Genomic DNA, 26833 nt, shown 5'->3' on the forward strand with positions numbered 1-26833 from the left:
ATTTTCCTTTTACACTTAAGTACCTTTATATGCGCGCGCTAATTTAATTTTAAATTAAAGGTTTTATTTTAGAGAATAGTTTCAATAGATTTAATAACGATACAATTCGATCGTCGTAAACTTAAAAAAAAATACTTATTTTTATTTTGTTTGTAGTGATAAATAAGTACATAGGTATCTTCTAGGTTCACGGTCTACATCCAAGGATGTTAATGTTATTGTCCCCAACACAAAAAAATATATAAAATGGTTTTTTAATTCTGGGATCGTTATCTTATAAATCATAACATACCTATTTATCTATTATATACCCACGTACAGCCAGCAAAACTATTTGCTTAGCAGTCCTGCAATCCCTGCATACAAAAAATGTATGGTTCTAAAAAAACTTAAAACGCAACGAAACTCCACAGAAACTGCATTCGAATCGCGCCTACTTTCAGAATACGGGCGCTGATGACGTCACGTCACAATAATGGCCGCCACAGGGCGGCGATCGCTCTAGAATCAAAAAGTAATAACGTCATATGACTTACGCTGTTTTGAAAGTAAGACAATCGGCGCGATTCGGGAAATGAATTAGAGATGCGCTAGATAAGATATAGTAAAGATATGTGACGTTCCACGGCGAAAGGTACCATTACCCCGACTGAATATTGGAGCGGCGTTAATAATAAGCGTAAGTAAACGCCAGCTGCCATAAGGTACCTTTTGCCGTGGAACGTCACATATCTTTACTATTTCATATCTAGTGAATGTCTAACGGCGCGATATCTTAAAGTTCGAATCGCGCCGAATGTCATTGCTTCTATCTTCCATCGTACCTAGTTAGTGCGTCATGAGCGCGTCACCTTGATGATCTGCGATGACGTATATCGGGATCCACTTATAGTGGTCGACTGAGTTGATATGATGCACTACTAGATATCAATGCACGGTGAGAGATGAGAGATTGCAATCCATACTATACTTCATTTTTTTTAGCATTATAAATAAGGTAAACAATCTTGATGTGTCTTTTAATTGAAAAGCACATTTTAAAAATAAGTTACGGCAAATATGTAACAATTATGAATCTAATACGATCATTTTTATTCTTCTGCTTTCATAAGTAATAGTTATTGATTTTTAAAAAGCGTTTTTCAATTAAAAGACATGCCATGATCGCTTATAGACCGGGAGATAGTGACACATTTTAGTGGGTAATTTGTACCAGTATGGCGGTTCGTCAGGGGTCTAAGTACGTAATGGAATACCCAGTAAAATGTGTCACTATCTCCCGGTCTATTACCTTCTTTCAAGTTCTTTCTAATGCTAAAAAAAACGAACTATAGAGTTACACCAAGAAAAGTCTTGCTCGATTTTGATAGCCCTCGCATTGCCAGTGTTATTTATACGTCGTAATTTCATAGAAGTTTGACGTTTAAAATGGCACTTGTACTGCGAGGGCTATCAAAATCGCTGCAGACTTCTCACGGTCTGGGCCATAACCGCGAAAATCGAAGTTCGCAAATTGCGGGGATTTTTCTCTGTCACACTAATTAAGCCTTCATTGGAGTAAAAGAGAAAGATCCCCGCAATTTGCGAATTTCGGTTTTCGCGGTAGCCGCTCTGACTCTTAATCTATAGTATGAATATGATAATTAAGTAATGTACAGTCGACGTTAAAGATATCTTTTTTCGCCTTATTGAAAAGGAGTAAAGTGCAAAAGAGCAGAGAGTGACTTTTGCACCTTATGCCTTTGTAATAAGGCGAAAAATGTAAACATATTATCTTTGACGTCGACTGTACCGTCTTTCTAATGCTAAAAAAAAACCGGGCAAGTGTGAGTCGGACTCGCGCACGAAGGGTTCCGTACCATAAAGCAAAAAAAAACGGAAAAAATGCAAAAGAAAACGGCCACCCATCCAAGTACTGACCACGCCCGACGTTGCTTAACTTTGGTGAAAAATCAGGTTTGCTGTATGGGAACCCCACTTAAATCTTTATTTTATTCTGTTTTTAGTATTTTTTGTTATAGCGGCAACAGAAATACATCATGTGAAAATTTCAACTGTCTAGCTATCACGGTTCGTGAGATACAGCCTGGTGACAGACGGACGGACGGACGTCTTAGTAATAGGGTCCCGTTTTACCCTTTGGGTACGGAACCCTAAAAAACGAAGTATAGTCTGTGCGGAAAGAAAAGAGTCGTGGAATGTAAGGGAGCCCATTCATTTCACGACTCTTCTCTTTCAGTTTCCGTTCGTTTGCATATATGTTATTCTAGTCTATAAGATATTTATTATATGCCTTGTTGCCTGATTTAAAATGTTAAATGTTAAATAAATTCCAAATTATTTATTTGTTAAACATAGGTATGTACAACAGTAGGTCTTACATGTATAATATAGTAACACTATGTTTCGCCACATGGCACACAAATAGCTACAGAGCACATGTAGCATGCATCACAAAAAGCAAAACGGTCCGACACAGATACTGACAATATTAATCTGTGTTGAAAAAATCATTGCTCTAGCTTCAAAAACCACGGAGGAAAACGAGGAGTACGTTTGTATGGAGGAATGACCACTCCTGTTGGCTCTTAACATTACAAAAGGTAAAACACCGGTCAAGAGCCGCCAGGCCCCAATTTCACATCGGTGACAGGTGCGACGAATTGTAAAATCACTGTTGCTGACGTCACAGGCATCCATGGGCTACGATTACCACTTACCATCGGGCGGGCCGTATTCCTGTTTGCCACCATCATTGTATTATTTAAAAAAACTTTATTATATCGGAATAAAACAGATATTTCTCCTGCGAAGATTTAGAAGAATTGTAGGTAATTATTGACAGGTAATGAGTTATATGTCGGAAATTCGTGACAATTGTAGTGTTTCTTGTGACAATTGTCATAAACTAAGCAAGAGAAATATCTGTTTTTTTCCGATATCATAAAGTTTTTTTTAATAATACAATGATGGTGACAAACAGGAATACGGCCCGCCCGATGGTAAGCGGTAACCGTAGCCCATGGATGCCTGTGACGTCAGCAACAGTGATTTTACAATTCGTCGCACCTGTCACGTTGGTGAAACAGGGGCCGGCCTAGTCGCCCTAAAACTCTGCTTGGTCCGTAGGGATCACAGAAATAAGAATAATACCTCTTTAATATGTTCTGTGGTAGGGATAGAAAAATAAAATACAACAAAAATAAAGAAATAAATTATTTATTTCGCATGAGTGAATCATTACTTTTTGTTCAGTGGAGGATAATAATTACCTAGGTATTTACATTTTTCACTAGTAACAATCGTTTTAATTTTAAGAGCATTGTAACAATAATACCTTATACACGGTGTAACATGAGGAAACCGAATAATTTTAACCACGCATTTCTGAGGTCAAAAGAAGTAAAAAATGTAATATGAGTTTAGGTCAATTTCGCCAAAAAAAATTTTTTTGTTTTGTTTTTTAAATTTTTTGACTGTATTTGTACATAAAAAATAAATGTTATTGGTAAACTTGCCACTTAATAGTACATTACTACAGAGGCCGGGACAAAAGGGGTTGCCGGCCGAAGACATATAGACGGCCGAGCGAAGCGAGGCCGGATAGGTCTGAGCGCGGGCAACCCCATTTCCCGCCGAGGTATGTATAGTGCTTTTCTCAAACATGCAATGAAATAAATAAAATAAAAAATCCACGAAACCCAAGTTTTATTTATAGAAAAAACTAAAAGTAAACTACACCCAAAATATAACCAACACGTACATATATCATTATCACGCGTATGTTTTACACGAGTCGTGTATTTTTACTACCCGTATATTTTCATATATCTTTGATTTTTTCGCCTTGTTTCCGTCTGACTGTCGTTTTCGTCACATAAGTTTACATAGTCTTTCATGTTGATATCATGTTTCACATACATCTTTGCTTTATGCATGGAGTAAATAAGTATAATTTCCACAGTGTTGACGAATTTGTAGTTACATTCATTTAAAATATGCCACAAAACAGTTTATAATAAACTGTAAGCCATTTTTCTTCGTTTCTCAAATAATAAAATTGCCATAAGCAACCATATACTTACATACTTCGTCTTTGACTTGGCGGCAGAGGCAGCAAGTTATTTAAAATCAATTCTGCTTACGCTGCCAATTCCATCACCTACGATTACAATTAATATTAATTTCATTATTTCGTCGGAACTATCATATTAAAGTACGAAAATCAACAACGCACCATAAATCCAATAAAACAGAATTAAAATTTTTCATCTTTACCTCCATAACAATTTAAAAAAAAATAACTACGCGTGTTTGAGTAGACCTTTTTACCGCTAACGTTTAGCTGAAATATTTTAAATGTTTTTATTTGTTTAATTTATAATTTAAAATTATAGAATTTGGTTAATAATGTATTATTTATTAAGTTCATGTTGATTTCATACAAATGAAACTGCAAATTATAGCAAACATTGTTTTTTGTTTTTTTTTATTGGCGTAGTGTGGCAGTGTCATTACGAACCATAAAGCAAATACTGCCTCTAGTTTTTTTTTTAATGGATGAATGCCACGATGCTGTGTCACAAATATCTATGAAATGAAAATTAAAAAAGAGGACTTTGCCGGCCTAGGCCTGCAAGACTTGTATGAAATTCCATTAACGACCTTTTGTCCTAGCCGCACCTGAAACGTCATACTTCGCAGCCTATTATAAGGAACATAACATCAATATTTCATTGCATGTTTGAGAAAAATTGATTTTTACATTTTTTTTCGTAGAACCTACTTTTTGCAAAGTGTTACTTGTCACTTTTTGACATCTATCAATAAGGATATTTAGACTACGTTCCATAGCAGCAACATCACCATCAAAAAGGCCTTTTACACTATGTAACAATAAAAACATGTTTTTTTTTTAATTAATAATATCTCTGAAACTAGGCGAATATCATAAAAGTTTATAGGACATTTTTGTCTCTAAATATGATCAGGAATACGCTGTTAAAATTATTCGGTTTACTCATGTTACACCGTGTATTATAAGTAATATAGATTTATCACACGTATAATGTTACAAAGTTTAAGGTAAATGTCCCAATGTTTGACAATGAATTGTAACAAAACTGATACCCTGTTTGAAGGTGTCAGGTGTCGGCTAATGGGGCAGTGTCAAGCACTGGAACGGTTACATTGGACATACAATGACGGCATACATAAAGTATGTTTGTTATATTATTTACTAGATACTAACTAGTAATGACATTTGTTTGCTTTTAATAAAAACAATAATTATACAGCACATAAATAAATTAAAACTAGAAAAAGAAAGGTATTTTACATTAAATTACTAGACGTCTACGTTCTACGTCTACGACGTTAGATATAAACATCACGAATATCACGATATTTTTAATTAATTTAGTTTAGATAGCGTCACGAGCTCCAGTCTAAACGCTTTACCCTACTAAGAAATATTATACCATTACAATTCCTATATTTGTAATTCTTACCACAATTTCTTTGTATTAGAAAAAATATCAAAAGGTTTCTATAACCGTTTCGAATCCACGACCTCCTGACCTGAGTTTTAAAGAACAATCTTAACATTTTTACTTCAATTCTCTTCACACTAAAATTGTATTGAATAAGCTGAGATCCATTAATATTACGAAAACTACATTTCAAATATACATTTAGTTATACATTTCAATCATCATTAAGGCTCGGAAACAACGCCCGTCATTTTGAAAATATCACCCTGCTCCATAGTCCATACAACAGACACTTCCTTTTACCAATGTCAACGACTAAAATTAAGCTCCAATGACGTCCATAGACTGTGAATGAACATTTTAGACTGACCGGGTCTTAAATTATGGTTACGTTTTCAAAATGGCGGGCGTTTTTCTGAGCCGTGATCATCATGCTTTAGAAACCAAGTATACAATCTTCCTCTTCTGTATTCTCTGGAGAATATTTCAATTCTATGTCATCATCATTGTTAATGTCCTCATCGTTGTCCGTTTTTTGACCCTCGTCCTCTAGAACGCAGACCGTTTCTGAAACCCCGTCCATATCTGGAGCACTGTCCATTACTGGGTCATCCAGTAGATCTTGGTTTTCTATTACCTCTGCACCAGCTTCTTGATTTGGAACATCTTTTTCAACTGTTATATAATTATTACCAGTATTTATTACTTGTGACGTAGTATTAGCGGCATTCATGATAATTGGTATTTTTGATTGGACGCCATTCGGAGTATTTATTGGGATTATTGTACCACCATTATTAAGTAGAGGATTTATAACAAGCATTGGCGGTTGCCCTGGGGGCACGCTATTGACCATTTGAGGTTGAGCTAAAGGAGAAACAACGAAGTTATTATTTGGCAAAACGTAAACTCCTGGCATAACTCCTTCGACCGGAGGAGTTTGTTGTATTGGTATATTTGGTGTCATAATACTTGGAGGGCTAGTTGTAACTGCACCTAACTTCGTAGGCGACTTAACCCTTATTTTTTTAGGTTGTCCTGTCTCTGGTTTGCCGCCGTCGCTCAGTTTTTTACTTGTATTGTTTGTGGTAGTCATTTCAGGAGGAGTTGAGGTTGAAGGACTAGATTGAGATGCTGGCTTTCTGTACCAGACGGTTGTACATGCAGAAGTTTCTTCAGCACTTTCAGTTTCAGTCTCTTTTAATGAAAACACATTTTCAATTACCGGTGTCGCAGTTTCAGTGTTTGCACTGTTTGCATCTATTTTTGAGTTAACGAACGAGGAAAACGCATCATTAAATTGTTGGTTTTTCGAGGACATTGAATCTGTAAAGAACGTGTAGGTTTGTGGTGTCGTTGGAGCTTGCGGCAATGCCGATGGAGGGTTCGTATTTACAGCAGTAGGTTGTATTGGTTGTGTTTGTGTTGTATTACTTGTATTTAAGTTTACATTTTTACCAAATTCTCTGTAAACAGTATTGGGGTCGATTGTTGAGTTCGATTGCACGTCGTCTACTTTAAGATTAATAATATTACTAAGACACAAAGACGATCCTAAGCTTACTTTCGATCCCAACAAATTGACTTGGCTTTGAGCAAAGGAGAGTATATTAGCGAGGACTTTTAGCTCTACTGTCGATAGTGTATTAACGGGTGTATTTAAGGCGGCAGCCACTTTACCTTCGCCATTAATCGTAAGCCGGACGTCTTTAAACCTGTCCAAAATGGAGGTAATCAGCGAGTTGACTTCCTTTGACAATTCGTCACTGTCTACCACGTCAGTAACGAACATGCTTGGAGGCACTGCAGTATTCTGTGGTAACGTTTTCAGTGTAGGCACTATAGTAACTGGTATTTCAGTTGTCTGTGGTAAATGTTTAAGTGTCGGGCTAGACATTACTGAAGTAATTTGGCAATCGTCATCGTCTTTCTCTGAAAGATTGCCAGGTCTCCATGCACTCATTGTTGAAAGGCTATGCAAACTTCGTCTTGGAAGAGGTATATTGTCAAGCTGTATTCCCGTTTTTATTGCGGGCTTGCAACAACACTTACATTCTTTACTCTGACATGTGTGAGTGGTTCTAAGAAATTTTATTGCATCAGGGTGCAACGCATGGAGTTTGGAAATTACTTCTTCTCGTTTGTACCAGCAACATACTGCTTCGGTTGTTACAGTCCGTTTCTTTAATAACTTTACAACATCTGGCCGACTTGTGTTACTATAGCATGTTGTTCTTAAATAAGTTTCTATGTTTCCTAAAGAATCTACTTCATAGATTTCAATGAAGTCTTCAGCATAGTTGCGGAAAACTAGGACGGGATTCTGCGAATTTACTTTTTTCAATGTCACTAAACGTCTATTATCGGCCGATTTTGCAGGCGGAGGTTTTTTATAATTTAGTGCCTTTCCTATTAAACTATTATTAACATCATCAGTTCGCTTTGCAGTTAAAATATTTTTCAACCATTCATTGGAATTAAGTTTCGGTGTTCTGTTAATATTTATGATGCTTACATCAATTTCTTCTTCCAAGTCCCAAATTACACCATCATCGGCAGATTTTTTACTAGATGAAGGAACTGATTGTTGGCTGGAAAAATCTACATCAGGCTTTTTATAGACTTCTATTTTGCGGCAGCAGCAAGTACACGCACCTGGCTTGCATGGGTGTTTCGTTCTTATGAAACGCACGTTAGGATATTTAAGAACTTTAGGATACAATGACATAACAAATTCATCCTTCTTGACCCAGCAGCAATTACTTACTTTGTACCTAGCCTCGTGTAAACTTGTTGCCTCATACAGAGTCTTGTTTACAAGGTTTTCGAAACAGTGTATTAAATTACCGTCGTTATCAGTGAAGTAAAAGAAATGTTCATTAGAAAACATGTCCTCTATTTCCAATAAGCTATTACGCAAAACACGTTGAGCTATTTCAAATGAAGTACCTTTTGATTTTTTTCGTTGTAAACTATTAATTTCAATTACTTTTGGTTGTATTGATTTTTCAGAGATTTCGGGTTTTTTCCCGCGTTCTATTAGTAGATCTGGAGGGAAAGTTATTAATGGTACATCATCATCCGAAGAGCTAACTGATGAACTAACTGCGCCACGTTTTTGCACTTTATTTGCTTTAAGCAACTGTCCGCCATGTAACACTTGCCCATATCCTATTAGTACTGGAAGTAAAACACTACACGGTTTGCACTGTTTTAAAAGTTCACTATATTTACACGTGTCCTTGGGAGCCGTTGTTGTAGACTGTTCCTCTAAAACTTTAGATTTCACTTCAACAATTGGTTCATCTGCAACTTCACTTTTCACACAATCAATTCTAATATCACATACATCAGGTTCTGTTACTGTTGTTGCTATTTTTTTGGTTGGATGATATATTCTTTGAAGTGTTTCTTCTAATTCGCTAAATCTCCGTTTATTCTTTCTTCCTCTTTTCGGAGGTCCGGGAATAGTGCGTAGTACAGGTTTACTCTCATTTATTATCCTGGCGGTAGCTTCTTTCGGGTCTAATCCAATGGGATATAAAGTTCTTCCCACAAACATATCGTCCAATTTTGTCGTGTAAACGATGGGTATTAGTTCTAGATCATGTACTACATTATTTAGTATATTTAGATCTTTCTTGTCTTCATTTGAGTTTTCGTCGATATCAATCACCTCTGTTTTGATATCTTCTTCCAATACTTCGACATCTGGGGACAAACAAAGAATATTATTAAATGACTACACATACATATTAGTACAAGTATTAGGCCTACAAGTATGAGTCGTTTTAATATGAAAGCGTAACTAAGTTTATATGGACAACCGGGCTTGCTACGGACTCTTAATCCATTGAGAATCCCGGTCGAAGTACCTATTTAGAGGTGGCGCCAGCATAGGTTTTTACCTTTCAATCCTACGAATATTGTCAGCCTTGTTTTTTTTGGAATTTCATGGCATGGGTGTCTTAAGCCAAATCTAGACCCTTTTAGCCAAATTTCATAGCACAGAACAAAACTAGAGGCGGGTAAAACCTATGCTGGCGCCATCTATCAATAGCAGCATCTATCAATTATAAACCTTTGACCAGTGGCGGATTTGCCTTGGATTTGGCCAAGTAGGCCCGGGCCTAGGGCGGCAGGTTTTTTTGGGGGCGGCAAATTGTGACAAAAAATTTAGTCAATATGATGGGTGCTGAGAACGGGGCGGTTACAGACAGGCCCAGGGGCCTAGGGCGGCAAAGACTGCCAACCCCATACTTGCCCATACTAACGGATTAAACAACGCGCCAAAAGTATCTGCCTTCTGCCATTCCCCCCTCCCCTTATCCCCCCCTCTTATCATCCCCTTAGAGACCGTACACGTTAGAGGGCCGCCATCTTGTGGCCTGAATCGGAAACATAAACATGTACATTGCCAACGCAAGTGCTGCCATCTACTGTTATCTCTACATCGGAAGCATAAACTTCACACTTACGCCTCGCGCCAAAATTTTAGGGCTCCTGTGCTGCCCCCTATAGGTCATGCACGCTCCCTATAGTAATAAAATAATCTTATGGCTCCTCTACACGATGGTCCAGTCCAGCGCCGGCCACCCCAAGGGACGCATTTATGCGTTAGAGGGAGCAAGTGATGTTGCTATCTCATTCTACCGCATGGCTGCGTCCCTTGGAGTGGCCGGCGTTGGCCCATCGTGTAGAGGAGCCATTAGGAATACGGACATACACCTACCTACTCAGATGGCCTACCGCGAACCACGTTCGACGTGTTGCCTCTCTGTTCCGCTTGTAAATTCTAACGTAAGTGTGACAGGAAGGCAACACGTTGAACGTGGTTCGCGGTAGGTTCTCAGAGACACACCCATTTCGTCAGTATATTTCTATAGATCGCGTTCAACGATATTTGCCACACTAAATATTGTTTTACACATACCTATACCTACTTAGAGTTACACAGACTAATCTATTTTTTTACCCGACTACGGCAACGCAAAAGGAGGGTTATGATTTTTTGTAGAGCCATTACATAATTTCATCCGCTGATATTGCTTCTGTTGCTGACTGTAAATGTACAGCTTATCAAAATTCCATAGAGGTGACATCCCTACTTGGTGTGACAAAGATTTTCTTCAAAGTTTTTGAACTCAATCAAGTTATAAATCGAGAGAAATAGTGAGTCTAGAGTCCGACCAAGATAACTCTGCAGCGATTTTCATAGCACATACTACATATGCGAGTGAGTTTTTAAACGTGATAATTACAAAAATTTTATGACGCTTGCACAGTATGTGCTAGGAAAATCGATGCAGAGTTATCTTGGTTAGACTCTATCTCCATCCAGGACTTGCATAAAAATGTAACCTTAAACTTTTTTGCCGCCAACTGTACACTCAAAGTATTAAATATAGACACGGACAAAGTACCAAAAATATGTATGCACAACCTTATTAATCAGTAATTTACACAAATGACACTGGCAATAGAGCTGTGTATAATTTTTTGGAACCAAATGGCTTGTACAGATGTTTGTGAACTCAAACGTACCATTAAAAGTATGTCTGTCAGTTTAGTATGAAAAACTTAGTTCCAATGAAATTCCTCAATATATTACTGGCCAGGCATTAAATACGTAGACGTTAGCGCCTAGAGTTAGACCAAGAAAAGTCTGCAGCGATTTTGTTAGCCCTCGCGCAGTGCCAGTTTTATTTATACGTTATAATTTTATAGAAGTTTGACATTTAAAATAACACTGCACTGCGTGGGCTATCAAAATCGCTGCAGACTTTTCTTGGTCTAACTCTATGTCAATGTTGAGTCTCATGGTACGGGCACTTTATACTTATATACGGCCCCGACACTATCATTAGCAATGACATGAAATTTCATGACGCTCCAATAGCTCCAGCGTTTGGTCCAGTCAGGTCATGACATTCCTAAATCTCCCCACACACTTATCAGTATTTCTATCAGTATTTTCATCATTACCTTTCACGGGGAATTTTAAGTTATTATTTTCCTAACCGTTCTTAGTTATGTTGTAGTGTACGTTTTGAAGAACCCAAAACCAAGACATTATTCAATCATCGATTCAAATATTTCTAACCTGTCGTAATTATACTATGTACTGTGGCAACTCTATGCCCGATGAGCCAGAAAAATGCGGAAAAAGAAATAGTTAATTAAAAAGAATATTTATTTGTTTCAACCTTTTCGTGCGTGCGTGCGCCATGACTGTGTGAAAGATTGGTAGTTAAAAAATGTATCCAAATATTTTTTTTTATTCTTACCACGAACCGGGAATCAAACTATTCTTAAAGCACAATCAGCATCATATAGTAGGTAGCATCCAAAGTACCTATTCAAATAGTTCGGTATGCCATACATACCTATTATATGGTGTACCGAACAATTTGAATACTTTGGGTGCTACGTACTATACGACGCTGACTGTACCTACTGGATTCTTCTGTTATGTAAGAATGTATAATTTGGTTAAGAAAAAAGGTACCTGATATGTAGGGATTGCAATCCGGTCCGGCGGATCCGGTAATCCGGCCGGATCCGGCACATTTTTCAAGATACCGGATCCGGCAAAATTCACCGGATCCGGTCTCGGATCCGGTAAAGTGAATCAAAGCGCTAAAATATAAAATAACAGCTTAAAACACTGCTAAAATTTAAAAGTTCTCGCCAATATTCGAATTTTCTCGCTCGCAAACAGCAACACAACAACTTGTTTGTTAGTTGACGCCAGTCTTCTAGCCGACGAAATATGTGTAGTCGTAGCGTTATTGTGTAGTTTCATTGTAATTTAAATATCAATATCAAATATCAACATTTATTCAGCAAATAGGCCACAAGGGCACTTTTACACGTCAACATTGAATTTACATAAAAGCAAAAATAATAACATCAACAATTTTATAAATTAAAACTAACAATTCAATCTAACGTATTACAATTACTAAGAGATGTATATGGTCTCTTAATGTCGAATTACATACAAAATACAGATAAAAAAACACACACAAAAAATCTATAATATTTAGAGGTGTAAATGTCTCTAGGTGTCAGAACTATAAGATTATATAGTTTATCAAGTTATCCTTAGAGATGTATAGGGTCTCCAAGAGTCAATATCCTGTATAATTAATACATTCATTAAAAGAAAAGAAACATACGAGAACAGAATGAGGCGTCTCACTGTAATTAATTAATAAAAGTTACTAAGTATAATAGCTCGTGTTAGCTTAACAGACCAGTCTCCACAAACAGCACCCGTTCACGAGTATGACGCGTATCTCAGCCATCGCCTCCCTCAACCTTCATTCGGGAAAGTGGCGACCCGATCGATTAATGTACATGTTCTTTCGTTTTATTTTGTACAAACCATTATAGCCCACTTTAAGACACAGGTTTTTGGGGTATCCGAAATACTAATACTTGTACATAATTATATTAATTATTAAAAAAGTGGTTAGGATTTTGCTGATTAAAACTAGTCGGGGTTTCTGCGGTTGACCTGACGTTTAGTAAAAACAATATCTGTGGAGGTTCGAAGTAAGGAGGTATAAAAGAGTCCGTCATAAAGCAAGTTCGAACGGGATAGTCTTATATGGAACATTCAACCATAAACACTAACTATTCATTCTCAATTAGTCATAAAACTTTTTAAGCTTTACAGGCCTGATTTAGTTAATATGTTTTATCCTTCTTACAAATACATAAGTCAAAATGAGAGATAAAGACCAAAACGAGAAGATCAAAACTATTCATAGCTAATTCAGGTCAGTAACGCGTTTATAAATAATGCCATAAACCAGAGAGTTTACTTATAGGATAGATGCATACTTACAACATGTTATTATATAAGGCCATATACAGAATATACAAAATAGGGATGTTGACCATATTCACGAAATAAAACGCAAAAGGGAATATTACGCAAAAGTCGGCGTAGGGTCCACTGTAGGGTCTACTTCGAAATGCGAAAATCGAAATTTCGTTATCAGTCTCTAACGCTCGAATACGCAAGAGTGATAAAGAGGTAGAAAACGAAATTACGCGGTAAGCCCTCAGTATGTGCTAGAGGCGCCCCCTACGCAGAGTATTGCGTAATATTATTCTATTTCCCTGAATAGGGAATATTACTCGAAACTCTGCGAAGGGGGCGCCACTACCACAATCCATTACAATCTGGGGGTCTACCGCGAAACACGAAATTTCGTTATCTAACCTCTCTATCACTTTTCATCATCATCATCCTCACTTTTGCATATTCGAACGATAAAGAGGCAGATAACTAAATTTAGATTTTCGCGTTTCCCGGTAAAAATATAATTAAATTTTTGTAAACAACATAAAATAAAAGGTTTTTAATTTTTATTTCATGTATGGAAACTTTTAGAAAGGGACAGAGATTTTCTTTGTGCATCGTATTCTGCATGTTTTCCTTTTTTCTTAAGAGTTAAGTGAAAATAAACTTTAGAGGAATGATAATAGAGTAGGTACTTCACTTATTGATTTAAATGCCAGTAATGACTCTTGTTAGTATAAAACCAAGCTCCCTACTCTGTCTATTCTCTTTCACGGCGCAGCAACTAGTATCATTTCTCTCTCCTTGCTCTTTTAAAAATGCCGTTTGTCAAAAAAGGACAACCATACTGTTGACAAGATGGACTTCAAATCCAAGTGGCCCCTTTTAGGCGACCCAGGTTGTGCATGTGTGCGTAAAAACGTATATGTGTACTCTTTTAGGGATGTCAAAAGTCGATTTTAATCATGTTATATATCGATAAACGCTACACAGCGGAACGAAATAGCGATTAATTGAAGCTTCAATATCTTCGTTAAACATAAGCATAATTGAAATGCTAATGGATAATGAATATATTATGATGTAATAAAATATTTCAATTATTGCGGACCGCCTATTTTAGTAGGTATTTATGTATTTTAATTAAATATCTGAACTTTCCCTTGGTTCTCTCCTGGGGCGTGACTATAAAATTGTGATCTGATAACCACAATAAAGAATAAAAGCGTTTTTGTTCATTTTAGGTATAGTTAAACCTTTGAAGTAAAATTAAAATTGCAAGAAATGTCGATAGTTTATCGATATGACTTTATCGACATCGCTACAGCAAAGTGGGTCGCTTTGTTAATCGTACACTAAACAAAAAGTGGTCCCACTGACAGCTCGCTTGGAAGGCATCTGTATATATTCTTATATCTATGTATAAAACCTTCTTCTAAAGTAAGTACTTTAAATGACGGAATGAGGGACAAGGCCTATTGACTTCCTTGGAATGACGTGACCCTTCATAATTGTACATGTGTGCTCCGTTTCTAGAGCTGTATTGCCAGTAATTACCATAAAAATATTTTACTACAGCAACATTGCTAGAATTGGCTTTGTCTATACGATTTCTAGGAACAAATCCAATTATTTTATCAAATATATTTTGATTTGTATTTTATGAAGTAGTCAAAGTCATATGTAAATTATTATTTATTTTTTGAAATATGTAAATTATTATCTATTTCAGTTTGTCTTTGTCTATGTTCATAAAATCTATGAAGGGTAGACGTGCCTCTACCCTCCTTGATAAAATTTAAAAAAAAATCTTTGTCAATAGGCCTCTTTGATAGGCCTTGATTTGAGTCTGGCCGGTAAGAACATAGACAAGACAAAAGTCTGTAATGTCAATGCTGTCATTTAAGTCATTTAACGCCAAAAATATAAATTTTCATATAAAACGATTTATTCACTTGAAATATATTTATTTACCTATTAATTTAAAAATAAAAACTATTCATATGTACGAGCAACATATCTAAATGCGTCTTCGCACAGACTTAGTTAAATTTAAACCGTTGTCGCTCTTCCTTCCTTGCTGTATTATGTATCCGGCAATGGCGACTTCATCAACAATTCTTATCCGGATTATGAAAAGCCCTAATGTGTGTGTGGAAACCGTTGTAGTAAACCAGAAACAGCGATAATTTCAAGGTAAGAAATATATCAATCTTTAAATAAAAATGAGCGTGCTAATTACCAAATTCAAATATAATAATTTAATCTTACTATCCCCGTAAGTCCCGCGGACGCTATATCGCGTCCGAAATTATAATCTAAATTAATCATAGATGTAAAACCTCTCATTGTTTACGAGTAAGCTGGTAAATTTAGACCTTAGGAATTAGCGACGTTAGTAATTAGGAAGTTAGATTATATTGTTTAATTTGTGACTATTTTGTTTTAGAAAGTGAATCATGGCTTGAGCGTGAGATAATAATATAATCCTGGCCCGTCATAATATGATTTCTTGGAAAAAGCTCAAAGGGCACGTATCTGCTGCATATACAGACTAGTTTTCCGGTGACCAAGAACGCTGCGTGGAGCTGTGGAGCAGAAATGTCCGATAACCGGATAGATGTAATAACAACTTGTAACCATTTGCCATATCAATGTATGTATTCATATGTATTGCTCCTAACATATATACACTAATCCTAATAGGAATGAAAATATTTATATCTTAATAATACGTAACTTTTTGTAACCTTTTATATTTGACGAATTTTTAAATATAGTACCTAATCGTTATCTTATAACGTATTTCTTTATTTATTTGTGATATGCTAATTTAAGAGCCCAACAACGTGCACACTAGCACCACTGCTAAAATAAATAATCGTGATTATTTAAGTTAAATTTAAATTTTACAGGTATTTAAAAAAGTGGCCGCTACTGACTGTGTTGTGTATTTAAGTACCTTTTGAATACATCAAACTAGTTTTTATGTTGCTGGATTCGTCAATCTATGAGCTCAAAACAAAAACGGCCCCTTTAGTTTTGAACGGGTAGGTTGACGAATCCAGTAACATAAAAATTAGTTTAATGTATTCAGCAGTGGCGCTAGTGTGCACGTTGATGGGCCCTTAAAAACCTGACCCCCAACAAAAAATAAAATAATACAAAAAGAAATTCCCTCTCCGGGATTCGAACCCAGGACCATTAGCTTCCTGAACTGGATTACTGCCAATACCCGCTAGGGGCGCTAGGCTAAACGGGTTGTCAATTCTAATTACAATGGTATCCTACCGAGCGCTAGTAGTATAAACGAACTTTTGAAGGGGACATTTTTTTGTATGGAGTTATCGTTCTTCTCCTAGTGAGTATTATATTCTTTGATGAGGGATTAGTGTGATGCGCTCCACTCACTATCAGTATAATGTCATTATTTTGACATTTCTTCAAAAATATTAAAAATGTTTAATAACTTCATTATCGTCCATCATTCTTTCTGTCATTTCTGATTCCATCATTCTAACCAATTCACTGTCAGTATAATGTCATTTCTAGTATCATTACTTTGACATAACTCAAATACTGACGGAAATTATTAAAATAAATTTCATTACTTGCCGTCATTCCTTCATGACACTCCCTACACTATCACTAAAAACGTCATTCCGTCAAAGTAATGTCAGTATCCATGATAGTGTCGGGGCCGTAATAGACTGTGGTACGGCACTACGGGTACAACTGACCGACTATCGCGTGAGTTACAAAATGAGATATGCACTCGTAGTAACGATAAAATGTAAACAGTTAACACGCAAAACCATACAGTGTTTGTATTTAAATAAACTACATTATTGCCATAATACAATAAGTATTGCTTATTAACAAAGTATTACAAATTAAAACAATATAAATACCTGAATCGAAATCCATCCTCACAATTGACAACATGATCGGAGCTTCCTTTAAATTTGCCACCAAAAACTCTTCACAGATCTGTCCACATTCACCAAATCATTTTCACTTTTATTTACTTGAAACATTTTCTAGGTTATGTCGTACAAATTGTCATATCGCCGACGCACGAAGGCAGGCACTGAAGGGCAGGGGAGGGAAAGCAACGGGGCACGGGTGAGCGGGGTGCGGTAAGGGGGGAGGGGAAACCGGTGGCCGCCGCGAGCGGGGAGGTGGAGAGGCGCGTTTGAACGACTCGGCTACTCCTACCAGTAATTTAGTTGCGCGGGGGGAGGGGGGTATCCTGATATTATTCACTTGATATTTAACATACCTAGTTAATCTGGAAAATGAGTAACGCTACGTCTTACGTAGGCGAACAACGCGCGAACGCGGCGCGGCGCGGCGCGGCGAAATCAATCCTTTGATGCCCATAGAAGTGTCCTACGTAAGCGATCTCGTTGCGAACGCGGTGCGGCGCGATTTGCACGCGAATGTCAGGCGCCGCGTTCGCGCGTTGTTCGCCTACGTAACGCTACGTCTTACGTAGGCGAACAACGCGCGAACGCGGCGCGGCGCGGCGCGGCGAAATCAATCCTTTGATGCCCATAGAAGTGTCCTACGTAAGCGATCTCGTTGCGAACGCGGTGCGGCGCGATTTGCACGCGAATGTCAGGCGGCGCGGCGCGGCGCGGCGCGGCGGCGGCCGCTTTCGCGCGTTGTTCGCCTACGTAAGACGTAGCGTAAGACGTAGCGTAAGGAATCAGTGGATTCTATTTACCTATCTCAAATTTCTTTGCCTAAGAGCGTGTAATGGGGGCTGCAATTTATTGCAAGATTACAAAGAGGTGAAGGCAGCCAAACTACTTTTATGGTTTTATGTGGACAAGTGGACGACGTCGCGGGATAGTGCATGTATACAGTAGTATGGACTCACCGTTACTCTTGTTGCAGAATTGTATATGTACGACATTGACTATTTTCTATAATATTCATCCCAACATTATTATAGTATCCTGCAAACTAAGTATCAGTGGCGGTCGAGGTAACTTGACAATAGTCCTTCTATCGATAATGACGAAGTCGAAAAGTGCACATGAACCATTAAAAAAAACAATTCGCGTTTATTTTATTATTATACGCATTGATATGAAATAAATATTAGGTACTTACTTATTGTACGATATGAAGTCAAAGAAGCCACATTAGTATGCTTAGTTTCACTGTTTCACGGATGAAGACAAGACAAAAAATAGAGTACAAACAAAAAGAGCTTATTTTCTTATGAAGCTCATAGCAATTATTTCCTTTTGCTCAAGGGAGGCAGTTCTTTGCAGTTCTTTAGTAATTCGATAATTTTAAAAAGAACGTATGAAACATTGTATTTAATATAGTTCTACATATAACATAAGTACAAAAACTATGAAAAGTACCTACTACAAAGTTTTTTTAAATATCTTTTGATTATTAAAAAAAAATATGCTCGTTATAATTAAATATTGTTTAGAAATTTTAGAATACATACATATCATATATTTATATTTTAAAATAGATTTGCTAAAACAAAAAAAACTTAGGTAGTGAACAAAAATACATACATCTCAATGATTATACTTACTCTTTTGTTTTTAAATTCCATTTAATATTATGGTAGGTAAATAAAAACAAATACTTGGGTATCTTTTGAACTTTCGTATTTTTTTCCTTGACAACGTTACTACGCCTCGCTAGCCGAGCGAGCAGCTGACGCATCGATATCCCCGTCCCGCTCACACCCACTATCAACAAAATGGCCGCCCGCCGCGCCGCGGGCGCGTCACCGCTCACGCGCGCCTCGCCCCCTCGTGCTGCGTTCAGACGGACTAGTCGGTCGAGTAGCACAATTCGTTGTTTTGTTTTAATCGCTTCTTACTTTGTGTTTTTAAATACAGTAAATTCATAAATATTGTAAGATTTATTTGTCTTTTATTACCTATGTTTATCTTAACTTTAAAATCTTTCTAATTATTTTTTCGTTTTTAGCCTTTAGATAGCAATAACTGTATATTTCGTCTGCCCTTTTTACCCTTAGGACTAATGCATTAGTGTTTGTGAACATACCTATTTACTTTTTTCGGCAAATATTAAATTCTGTTTTGACCATTAACCAGTATAACTTGACCATAACATAGAGTGAAGTTACCTCTGCAAAGTTGAAACAATAAGTTTTGATACTTTTACACATTTGATTTTGGGACATGGGAATTTATAAGAATAAAGCCAAGAAAGAATTGTATTTTGCATATAAAAGTTTAAATTCCCTAGTTTGTCTTTTGTACTTTAGTGTTTTTTTTAATTCTATTTAACAAAGAGATACCTACCTAGTTCGTACTGTGTGCAGTGCATGAATAATAATTATTGTTATTAATTTTTTAGTCTAATTTAGACATCAGTTACCAATAGTTCCAATTACTACATTGACTTCACTTTCAATAGTAGACTCATTTCATTAGTAAAGTTATGTCATTAGTGCTGATAGTTTCTTGACCTTGACAGTGACATGACAGTTTATATTTTTTTTATCTTGGGAAATATAGCAATTGGCAGTATAGCCAAATATCAAAACCAAGTCAGCGAACTAAACCTACTTTGACAACTGTAGAAGCCAGTAAAAATTGTAAAATAGTCTCTATCTCTCTCTCTAACAGCTATAATTGAAAGGAGAGGCGACTCAGTTCCACTTATACTGGTCTATTAGTTATTATAACGATTCGCGGTCGCGCGACGTGCTCAGTATTTTGTGAATGTTTGGTTGACATTGCGGAAAGCGCGGGGGGAGGGTGCAAGTGTGTAGGTAATTTGAGCGCCAACGCACACACACACAGTGATATACTTTCACGTGCCTTCTGTGGCGTCATTTCTATGTGTGCGTGTCGAGACTGTCGATGACGAACGGAGTGCGGGGGGAAGCGCGGGTATGTAGATGTAGGTGTGCGTTGCGAGGTCACTCACACAGAGTAGCGATTCCCCGTAGCGGCGCGGTGTGGTTTCGTTCATAAGAGTCAGCGATAAGCGATGTATTGAATGCACACGTACTTACCTATGTTTTCAGAGTAGATTAATACTTTCATTGTTTGTTTTCTTTTTATAATCATTAACGTAGTATTGTATAAGTAATTTAATTTTTCATGAAAAATAATTTTTGTAGGCACGATTTGGGCTGATTGAGAAAACTACTAAAATAATTTAGGAGCTTATGAAAATGAGATTAAGGTAGTAAAAAATAAATTCACGCCCTTATACGTACTATATCTTTCTTGCACTTCAATATATTTTTGCTAAATGCCTAGACAGTGTACGTACTAGGGTTGCCAACCGTACTATATTATATAGTATTGTACTATATTGTGGCTCTCTGTACTATATTTTGGCTCTCTGTACTATATACTTTTGGAAAAAAATATAGTACGCTAAAAACTATATTTCCGTTTAAACGTATATTACACAACCCTAGTACGTACCTACCTAATTTAACCTCTTGGGGTTCAATGTCCTAATACTAGTACAAATTACCTCCAATGAAATTTAAATCTTAATGAAATGGAATAGAGTTTCTTTTATTTCGTTTCGTTCGATTTTAAAACAAAACATATTCAACTCTATTTTCTAATACCGTTGATCCAAATTCGATTGCCAATTTCCCTTGTATGGTGGGCCGCTAGATGCTATACGCACTAAATACTATCTCTCTCTGTCAAACATTCAACGGCAAGTCCGACCAAATTCAAAGAAATAACAGCTACTGATACTGATATATTTGAAGTTGATTGAACTAAGACTCAAAATCGCTCCGGCAAATCGCTATTCCTAATAACATGGGCACGCCCCTAACGCAACTCATCAGTAATGCGGCCATTACTGTTCCTATTACGTCGCAAATAGAGTTGAATTTCGTAATTAATAGCTGTTCATGTAAAATTGTAAAAGTTCGTTTGCGAGAATGAATGTCCGCGGGGTATAGAGCATGTTGGCTTGTTTTAACCGACTTCTAAAGTTGAGGTATTATTGTTGGTATCAATTCAACTTGTGTTAGCTACCTTTAATATGATTAATTGACTAATATCAATTAATTATTTTTCATTGATAAATGTTTGATACAGTCGCGTCGAATAATACCTACCGATACGGTCTAAGTGCCAAAAATATGTGTACACTACCTCTATGTCGATATTCTTAGACGTCGTAGTAGACGTAGACCTATGGCAAAAAAGGACCTACCTACTTTAATATTTTGTTTAAGGACACTTTTTAGCCTTATTGATCTTACTGTGATACTAGGTAGATCTTTGTAAAAGTGTCCTATAATTTTAGTTAACATTAATATTTCGAGCTTTATAAAAGAGGAAAATTATTACTTGTGATGCTATCCGGGAATCGGGTTATTTTGATAGGTATAGTCAGCAGCAGAAGTTGCTAAGCGGGCGAGGTGTTCAAAATTACCTTGACACGCTCTTATTCTCTTAACAATAAAATCGCGTCAACATAATTTTGGACACCTGGCCCGCTTAGCAGCTTCTGCTGCTGACTGTACCTATTGGTTCTCACGTCTCACGGTGTATATGTACTATAAACAGGGGTACGAAACTCCTGACTTCGGTCAAACTCGGCTCCGCTCGGCTCAGCATTGCTCCGAGCAATTATTAGGGTTGGCACCACTTGACTTCCTTTCGCGTGCACGACCACAGATAAGATAATCACATGATTTTTGACAACCCTAAATAGCCGAAAGGGATAGTGCCATATATTAGAAAGAGACAGCACGATTCGACCCTGAACCGCTGTCAAACTTCGTTTTGTAGGAAGTTTCCTTTCTGTACGGTAGTACTATTAATTATTCTGTGCTATAAATCAGAATACGTTTTTGTTGACAGGTTACCATGGTAACCATTACATGTTTACTACGTTTATTTCTCGAAATCGTGAAAAGTGCTAGTTTTTCGGGGTCTTCTTTTGTTTTTGTAAATTTTAAAGTGTTTGAATGTGCTTATTTACAATTAAGAAGGTTTGAAGTGAACATTGTTGGCAAAACAATCTGTTTTTTAAACGATTTGAATTGCGCTACATTCAAGTTTGGTACGAAATAAATGTTGTACTAGGTAGTAATATTTTGGTATGTATAATTTGTTGAGTATAAGGCTTAAAAAACTACCTTAAATTGCCAAAGTTAGAATTGAATTTAAGCTTTGCTGGCTCGTTATCAAGTTGGTGGTGGTCTGCGTTAATATTAAGTACTACCTACTTAGTTTATTTTCTGCTAACTCAACCAACCCAAGACCCAGGTCGCACACATCAAACATATCAAATTGGCAGTAGCCTTCGTTTGATCCAAACTCAAAGTGACACCCTGTATAACTTAGTTCCAGCGTGGGCAAAAATGTTTTGTTTTGAATGTCTATTCTTCCTACGGGTCTCATCTCATTTCTCAACTCTTAAAAAAATTAAGTTTCTTAAACTATATCGTGTTATATATTAAATGAAAGAGCTCATCTTGAGACTTTCAAATATATATTTTTTATCTTTTAAAATAGAAGTTATTTACCAAAACAGCCAAAAAATTACCATTCCTCCCCCCTTTATTTCCGAAACTATTGGGTAGTTGCCTCCCTTTAATTTGAGTTTAATGAACAGATGGCAGACTGAGAGATGGTGTGCCCGTGCCATACCTTCTCAACCTCGATCCGGAGGGTGGTTATGAAAAAACTAAGCAGGATCGTGAAAAGCTGCCGAATATCATCTGTAAGTTCCTATTCACGTATGTCTTAGCATAAGTTCGCTAAATAAATTTAAATAAAGTTTTAACCAACGTAATATTAAAGGAGTCCGACGAGGTTCATGGTCAGGATCTTAAAAAATATGTCTGCTGTCTAATTGCCGTGACCCCATACAAAATGTATGATGGCTTCTCTACACGATGAGCCAACGCCGGCCACTCCAAGGGACGCAGCCATGTGGTAGAATGAGATAGCAATATCACTTGCTCGCTCTAACGCATAAATGCGTCCCTTGGAGTGGCCGGCGTTGGCCCATCGTGTAGAGGAGCCATGACAAAGAGTCGTGGCAATTAGACGCAACCGCAGACATTCTCAGAGAATTCTCCATCACATCACGCAACAGACGCAAGACTCATTTGCAATCTTAATATTTATTTGGTTTTCAACCAGCAATCTATCTTTTTCTACTGCCTTGTCGCTCTTCACACAAGATGAGTCCTATACCAAGAAGTGGGACGTCATTATAGCAAGGAGTGGGCTTCTTACGATCGTTTTGTTTTCAGTGAAATGGGAGGCAAGCTAGGCAAGCTCTGTTCGCCCCAGGTCCAGTCTGTGGGCTCCGTGCTGGACCGAGTAATCTCACAGCCCAGCAGCGAGGCCCACACGGTTTTGTACAAACTCGCGGACTTCCATAAAGGTAAGAAAGGCACATTAGGGTTTTGCTCTTTTGTATTCAAGGGCGCTCACCGAGTCAGGATGGCCGTGTGGGAGATAATACATTGAGTTCAACGCCATCTGTTAGATTTATTGTAACATTACAGGATTGCAATTGTATTTGGATTGCAAACGGGAAGAATAGTTGGAAACGCCACGATCAACTGTATTAAATTGCATCGCACAGGAATTTCCACAACACGGTGTTACTTACACCTACGAATGAAAAAAATCAGATTTAAATATTTTTAGGTACCTACAGTAACCAGTTTTGAAGTTTCATTTCACCACAATATCACGAATTACAATCTTGCGTACAATGGTTTTATTTCTGATGTCGTTCATGCCATCTTAACTGTTAAGGCCCCAGTACACAATGGGCCATCGCCGGCCACTCCAAGGGACGCAGCCTTGCGGTAGAATGAGATAGCAATATCACTTGCTCCCTCTAACGCATAAATGCGTCCCTTGGAGTGGCCGGCGATGGCCCATTGTGTACTGGGGCCTTTAGGTAATTTGTGTAATTACCTACTAAATTAGGTTCTATCTATTTAATCGCAGCAGATATTATTTTCCAAAACAGGAGGTCTACTGCTAGAGACGTACGCTAAAGGAGGCATGGTGGCGGCAGAGAAGCTGATCCGTGAGGAGTTCGCAGCCTACATGTACGCCGGGGGGCGAGGGAGAGTCATCAACCGCGCGGAGTACTTGCGATGGAAGTTTAGAGATCAGGAACAGGTATATAAACTAGATACAACTGTATTTGTAGATAGGTGGATACAATGCTCATGTGAAACAAATAATTATGCCTGCTGCATCACACCGCCACGGCTGCTGAAGTGGTGAAGTATGCAAACCAGAAGACCGGTTACATGCTGGGAATGTTCCAGCTTCAAATGCGCCATTCACTACGTGCATTTCAAGTCTTTGTGGTACACATATCGGGTCTAAACAGAGGACCATTGAGTAGGCCGTCTTCTGGCTGAAAGAAGTCGTGTTAACGAAGTATGATACTACCGAATCCGACGCAAGACCAACTGAACGCAGCCACGACGTCCTGTTGCCAAAATAGTTATTTAGAGCACCTATTTCATATTTGCACCAATTTAAATAACTTCTAATTTCCTTTAAAATCCAGGTGGTCCTGCCGATCGAAGCGTCGTTGTCTCCACATGATCCCCTGGCAAAGTGGGAAGACCACATGTCTTGCTGGCAGATGAGCTACCGCGGCGCGCTGGGAGAGTCGCTGCTGCACGTCCTTATCATTTGCGATACAAAGGTATTGTCAATACGTATACAAGTATACCGGGTGTTTGATATATCGTTTGCCAAATTAAAACGGCAGATAGGTTGAGTCATAATTGCTATCTGCTTATGTCTAGAAAAAAAAATGGCCATGTTTTTTTTTACTACTGCTCAAGTAAAAATTTGAAAACAAAAAACTGCCATAGACCTGAAAAAAAAATGTGCGCACAATTAAAAATTTCTAGGCCTGGGAAGATAGCAATTGCCGTTTTAATTTGGCAAACGATGTACCAAACACCCTGTATATCTAGGTATATCCCACAAATCGTATCGTTCATAATCACATGAGAAGACCTTGACAGTGACCTCCTGTGAGCTTTCCTTATTCAACCGTTCTCAGGCAGTATGGCTTAGAGCTTTAGCCTGTCCAGATGGACGAAAAAAAAAAAATCAACCGTTCTCTTTCTCTACAATCTTAACCAGATCTTCCTAATGTGTATCCTACGCATTTAGGTTTTTTAATAAAAATTAGGCCGATGTGATCGAAACTCTTTCCACCCCTATAGACTTTATAAGTAGTTACATCATGTTACATGTAGGGACCCGGGTATGTCCTTAAACTGCGTCCAGGACCCGGGTATGTCTTTAAACCACGTCCAAGACCACCGGTGGACGGGCAGCAGCGTCCCTCAAATTCGGTGTACTCGACTGCGATCGCCAACCCGCCTGCCAAGCGTGGCGATTATGGCATTTACCCTCCAAAAAGGGAGGCCTATGTTCAGCAGTGGACGTCTTATGGCTGAGATGATGATGATGATGATGACATGTAGGTACACGACAGCCTCTATTTTATCATCGTTCCACAATGTTTTTATTTCAGATTCACACCAGACTCGCCAGAACCCTTCTAAAATGTTTTCCAAAACTATCTATGGATGTCGTTGAAGGCGAGGAGTATTTAGGTAAACACAAAATCAAACTGCTATATTTATTGGATTTACGGACACGTAATATGTCAGGAGAGCCGTGTTGGTAATATTATTTTTTTAACCATTCAACGCCATCTATTGCCTCTATTGAGAATAATCTAATCTAAGAATTATTTTTATGTGCATCTTTGTTATACAGGATGTGTTTTCTTTACTTCCACTTCATTTGCAGGAGCCAGTTCTTTGCATTTGGCAATAGCGTACAGTAACAACGAACTGGTACAGGATCTAGTGGACTGCGGTTGTGACGTCAACCAGCGAGCTATTGGTAAGTCATTGTGGCAAATTAAACTTGTAAACCACTTTTCCACATGGTGACTTGGTGACAATACACCGTGTGGCGTCTCCTCTAGCTGTATCACTGCCAACGTCGTGCCATAATAATCTAACAGATGGCGTTAGGGAGCTAGAACGCAATTAATAAGAGACCTACATCGCGCTTAAGGAGTTTTAAATGTCAGTTGATATATATATAACTTCCGACCTACTCTCAGTGGCCTTCGGTCACCAGAGATGTGAAAAATACTTTATAAAAAGTATTTAAATACAAAATACGTAGGTTGTTCCATAAGTCTTGCAAAAGTGTAACTTCTTATCAAGCATTTTCAAAATAAAAACCATCACTGTTAATACTCTTATGCATGTGTTCAAACCATGTATCACACATGATCTTCTACCGCTCCTTTGTGACACTGGCGCAGGCTTCATCCCATGCACTCAATAGCTCGTCATCAGTCGCAGACCGTCGTCCCTTTAACTGGCTCTTGATCAGCGGGAAGAGACATAAATCGCACGGTGCAAGGTCGGGGCTATAAGACGGGTGGTCCAGCACAGTAAGCCCCGATTGCCCCAAAAACTTCTGAGTTCTGATAGCTCGAT

General features: G+C 37.8%; 2 protein-coding genes across 2 annotated transcripts in view; one reads left to right on the plus strand and one right to left on the minus strand.

Moving 5' to 3' along the window:
* Positions 1–3203: 3203 nt before the first annotated feature.
* On the minus strand, positions 3204–17382 carry LOC134674086 (uncharacterized). The gene is made up of 2 exons (XM_063532138.1): positions 17220–17382; positions 3204–9203 (listed from the first exon to the last, which is right to left on the minus strand). Exons 1-2 carry the CDS (start codon positions 17251–17253, stop codon positions 5929–5931), a joined length of 3309 nt encoding a protein of 1102 aa, XP_063388208.1. The 5' UTR covers positions 17254–17382; the 3' UTR covers positions 3204–5928.
* Positions 17383–22894: 5512 nt separating this feature from the next.
* LOC134674213 (uncharacterized) overlaps positions 22895–26833 on the plus strand; it is a 38515-nt gene continuing 34576 nt past the window's right edge. The window contains exons 1-6 of the mRNA XM_063532272.1: positions 22895–23031; positions 23570–23703; positions 24304–24458; positions 24859–24999; positions 25846–25927; positions 26127–26222. Of these exons, the coding sequence (XP_063388342.1) occupies positions 23574–23703; positions 24304–24458; positions 24859–24999; positions 25846–25927; positions 26127–26222 (604 nt within the window). The 5' untranslated portion in view covers positions 22895–23031; positions 23570–23573. The remainder of the gene's footprint in view (positions 23032–23569; positions 23704–24303; positions 24459–24858; positions 25000–25845; positions 25928–26126; positions 26223–26833) is intronic.

This window comes from Cydia fagiglandana, chromosome 19 (genome assembly GCF_963556715.1).
Source record: "Cydia fagiglandana chromosome 19, ilCydFagi1.1, whole genome shotgun sequence".
Taxonomy (NCBI): domain Eukaryota; kingdom Metazoa; phylum Arthropoda; class Insecta; order Lepidoptera; family Tortricidae; genus Cydia; species Cydia fagiglandana.